Source organism: Colobus angolensis, unplaced genomic scaffold (genome assembly GCF_000951035.1).
Source record: "Colobus angolensis palliatus isolate OR3802 unplaced genomic scaffold, Cang.pa_1.0 Scaffold1, whole genome shotgun sequence".
Lineage (NCBI taxonomy): Eukaryota > Metazoa > Chordata > Mammalia > Primates > Cercopithecidae > Colobus > Colobus angolensis.
The window spans coordinates 17,609,313-17,614,123 of NW_012110918.1; the positions used below are offsets into that span (position 1 = coordinate 17,609,313).

A 4,811-nucleotide genomic window follows, 5' to 3' on the forward strand; every position below is an offset into this window, starting at 1 on the left:
TTCACCATGTTGGCCAGGCTGGTCTTGAACTCCTGACCTCGTGATCCGCCCGCCTTGGCCTCCCAAAGTGCTGGGATTACTGGCGTGAGCAACTGCGCCTGGCCGAAACATGCCCATTTCTAGAGAGAATTAACAGAGGTCTTGCAGAGTCGGTAAGAGTGGCTCGGACAAAGTGCCCTGGGAGCAGCCCTGGTGCCCGGCTCCTCAGGTCAGGAGAGCTTCCTGGCCCAGGGTGTACCCACGCTCACGGGGCTGGTCCTGGAATCATGGAAGCTGATGGAGCTGCCCCAGGTCCCCGCGCAGCCTCCAGACACTGGGATGGGAACAGAGAGAAGAATCCGGCCGCACAGAGGGCCGGGGCCGTGCCTGTGGAGGTCCCAGGGGGCACCGCAGCATGTCATGCTGGCATGACACAGGTGTGGAGAGGGCATAACAAGGCTCTTACCATGACGTAGAAGGTGGTGACCACATTGAGGGAGGAGGCAAATATGGAGCTCATGGTTTTCACCGATGGCTCATCCAGGCTGTCGTACGTGGGTAGCACCTGGCTGTACAGAAACAGGCCGTTTCACAGCAGACCCGAGACAGGCACGCCCTCCCCAGCGGCACCACTTCCAGGACCTCTCTGCAGCCCAGCCAGAGTCTCTGACCTTCCTTCATGCAACATTCTCCACACACTGAAGTCCCAGCGCTGAGGCCAGGATTTCGTGATGCTGAGGACAGGAGCACTGCAGCAGGAGCAGTTGTCCCCACTCAGGACACCCCCCAGAGTGTGTGCCACGCGAACGTTCCCCAAGGCTAGGACGACAGGCTGCTGCTCCACACCAGGGAGCGGGTGCTGAGAGTCAAAGCAGCCAGTTTACAGGGGAAGCAGCCGGAGGAGGCTGCTCAGAGAATCGCTGTCAAAAGGAGAGAAAGTTAAACAAACACCCTGGCCTGGGCGGCCGGCCCATCTCAGCGCCGCCATCTCAGCGCCTCCGCACAGGAACGATCAGAGTCGGCACAGACAAGGAGACGGCCTGGGGTGCGATTCCCCGCTGCAGCCTCTCACTTGTGTGATGAGAAAACTGGCTTCGGTCCCACGGCCTAGTGCCAGGAGTGTGGTGCTGCTGGGGGTGGGAGGGACCCAAGCCACCAGCCAGGCAAGGACATGACAGCCCTGCACAGGCAGCAGACCCATCTGAGGGATGTGCACAGGGACCTGAGCCCCTGGAGAGGGGTGGGCAAGACAGGCAGGGAGAGGCTGGGGCCATGGAGCATCTGTGTGCAGCCGGGGAGAAGGGAGCTAGGCCAGGTACACGCCAGAGCACACTGAGAGCCACTCTGCCGTGGGGCTGAACGAGGACTCTGGAGTGGGAGTCCGCGGGGTGCTCCTAGGGTGTCCAAGTGGCCATGGCCATGGCTGTCCCAAGGCAGGGGCTCAAGGGCACAAAGGAAGCTGGGTGGGCCAGGGGGAGGGCGGGATGCAGAAAGCCAGCAGCCAGTAAATGGACCAGCATAGTGGCCAGCGGAGCCAAGTCCCAAACCACCTTGAAGAAAGTGAAAGAAAAATAGGACGTCCTGACTTTATTAAAAATCGAACCAAGGGCCGGGCGCGGCGGCTCAAGCCTGTAATCCCAGCACTTTGGGAGGCCGAGACGGGTGGATCGCGAGGTCAGAAGATTGAGACCATCCTGGCTAACACGGTGAAACCCTGTCTCTACTAAAAAATACAAAAAACTAGCCGGGCGAGGTGGCGGGCGCCTGTAGTCCCAGCTACTCGGGAGGCTGAGGCAGGAGAATGGCGTAAACCTGGGAGGCGGAGCTTGCAGTGAGCTAAGATCCGGCCACTGCACTCCAGCCTGGGCAACAGAGCGAGACTCCGTCTCAAAAAAAAAAAAAAAAAAATCAAACCAGGCCAGGTACAGCGGCCAATGCCTGAATACCAGCACTTTGGAAGGCCGAGGCAGGAGGATCACTGGAGCCCAGGAAGTCGAGGCTGCAGTGAGTGGTGATCGCATCACTGTACTCCAGCTTGGGTGACACAGCAGGACACCATCTCCAAAAAGGAAAAGAAAACCCAGCAGACTGACAAGAATAAGTGAGAAGGCCCTGCCAGCGGCTGCTGGTGTCCTGCTGCCCAGGTCCTCGCACACCATCCCATCAGGCTGCCCTCATCATGGAGTGCCATCAATAGCAGTCGGGGGCCCCGCAGGACATGAGCCTTCCCCTCAGCCCAGGCTACAAGGGAGCTAAGTGGCCAGTGCCTGTGCACACAGCCCCAGGAGGCTGGCAGAGAAACAGGAAAAATACCAAGAGGTCTCCACGGCCCTAGACTCACAGCTTCAGGACTTCCCAGTGCTAAACTGTCCTCTGGCTGGAGCTAAGTCCACACCAGGGAGTCTCGGCTTGAGGGGACCAGCGTTGGTGCCTCATGACACGTGCTTACCCCCGTCCCCAATACACACTGTGGGGAGTGACCTCCAAGGAAGCCACGGACACTGTGGGCAGGGGTGTCCCCGCACGTGGGGTGGCCAGGGTAGAAGGCCAAGCCCCAGGCTCCGCTCCAATCCTGACCACCTACCCCAGGGACCCCCGGGATCATCCCTGGAAGTTAACAAGGTAGGGGCCACAAAACCTCCTGGCCACCTGCAAAGGAGTTCCACAGACTGGGGACGTCCTGAGCGCTGGCCCACGGCCCCAGATGGAGCATCCCTGGCCCGCCCACCTCGCAAGGCAGCCTCTGAGGCTCAGGGCCTACCGGAGTCAAGTGGAGCTCTTGGGTGTGTGGCCTCTGCCCTGCTGTGAGCATGGAGACCCCAGTCTCCAGACAGACCCTGCCCTCCAGGGCCTCCTGGGCTCCGTGCTGCCCCGGCTGCTTCTCTGGGCCTAGGACAACCGTTCTGCATAACCAGGTATGCATTTACCAGGAACGGCCAGATAGTGAAGGCACAGGGAAGGCCTGGTCCCAGCTGGCATCCAGGCCAATCACACAGGCAGGGGGCGCAGCCGGCCACCCCAGCAGGGACAGGCAGTCTGGCGTAGTGATGCTGTGGGAGGGAAGAGATGTCTCTGCTCTCAGCAAACATTCCTGGGCTCAGGGGTGGGGAGGTCAGCACAGCGGCCAGCACAGGGGTGGGGAGGTCAGCGCGGCGGCCAGCACAGGGAGGGATGTCCCTGCTTGGGAGAATGTCAGGTGAATCTGTGGGCCTGCACGTCCTCGGGGAGGGGCAGAAGGAAAGCTGCACTTGGCGAGCCACACGCTCCAGCGCTTCAGAACCCGCACCTGACCTCGGAACCAGACCCGAACGAGGTGCCCTGGCTGCTACGTGGCCACCACCAAAAAACCCCAGCTGCAGATTTATTTCTAAATCTGCAAACACGCGGACACAAAGGGCAACTGGTAACTAGGTACGCGGCGGAAGAATGCGGCTTCTGTCACCGATCATAATGGGATATTAAACAGCAAGACTGGGGCGCGTTCTGGTGGAGACGGAGCTGCCAAGAGAGACACTAAGTGGGAAATGACGATTTGGATCTCGTATGTGGGTGTAAACACAGCGGTACGAACAAATTTCATCTGTCACGTTAGTTTACGATTGGCGCAATGCATGCCCACTAACGCTACGGGGGCCGCTCTGCCAGCCCCCCGCATGCCGATGGTCTTTTCCCGTCCGCGCCGGATTTACGCCTCTCTTTTCAGCCGGTTACCATGTTCCAACCGGGCATGAATCACTCGCTCTTGTCATTTTGGTGGAGAAGGTAATGCTGCTGGAATTATGGAAGAGCCCGACCCGCACTGACAGAGCTCTGCGTGCCAGAGAGAAAACAGGCTCGCGCGTACATGCAGGCCTCCAAATGCATCCAGCAGCCGTCTGAAGTCAATGTTTGTGCAATTTCCTTTTAAATATTCTCAGAACAGCTAAATTCTGGCAAAACGCTCAGGACTCTGTGCAGTCAGATGGCTGGGCTGTTGCTGCATCCCCCACAGCCAACGCTCTGCTTGTGGGGATCTGGCAAAGCAGGGACTCTCACCAGCTAGTCCCAGACATGTCCCAGGAATAAAGCCGATTTACCTCCCAGTTAAAATACAACCATCTCCCTCAACCTGTGGGGGAAAGGTCATCACTGAACAAGACATCACTCTTCAGCAGCCAGCAAAGAGGGATCCCAGTAAACGAGAAAGACAGAAGGTCCCATCTCCCAGCGCCTGGCCCTCCCCCATCACAGAGCCCACCTCCACCACGGGCCACAGCAGGACACTTACGACTGGCAGGCGAAGGACATGCCGAAGATGGGGATGCAGCGGAAGACGCCCTCCCAGCGGACATAGCTGACCCGCTGCAGCCACTGCCCACTGAAGAGGCCGTGCTTGAGAGACGAGAGCACAATCTGCAGGGGTAGCGGGGAGAGAGCACGGGGCAGGTCAGGACGCAGGCGGGACTCAGCATCCTGGCCCACATACACCGCCGGGAAGGAGTGGCAGGAGAGTGCAACTCTTCCCGCCCACATCCCAGCCCTCCACCATCCTGTGCTGCCAGTTGGAGGCACGGAGGCCCCACGCCTTTCTGGATTCCCAGTCCCTGCCTCAGAGCACCCTGGTTCATCCTGCGGGCACCAGAGCAGCTGCTCTTGCAAAGGGGCTGCTTGGCGCAGACAGGAGGAGACCACTGAGAGTACACGGCCCCATCGGTTACAGAGGTTGGTTTCCCACGTGGGCAGGTCCCACCCGATCCTGTACTGTACTAGACACGGACATCTTCCAAAAGACTGGCCCACTGGCCGGGCGCGGTGGCTCAAGCCTGTAATCCCAGCACTTTGGGAGGCCGAGA

General features: G+C 59.7%; 1 protein-coding gene across 1 annotated transcript in view; it reads right to left on the reverse strand.

The window, feature by feature from the left end:
- SLC38A10 (solute carrier family 38, member 10) overlaps window positions 1-4,811 on the reverse strand; it is a 49,526-nt gene that overhangs the window by 30,607 nt on the left and 14,108 nt on the right. The window contains exons 6-7 of the mRNA XM_011933275.1: window positions 4,247-4,371; window positions 446-548 (exon numbers count right to left, since the gene is read on the reverse strand). Of these exons, the coding sequence (XP_011788665.1) occupies window positions 446-548; window positions 4,247-4,371 (228 nt within the window). The remainder of the gene's footprint in view (window positions 1-445; window positions 549-4,246; window positions 4,372-4,811) is intronic.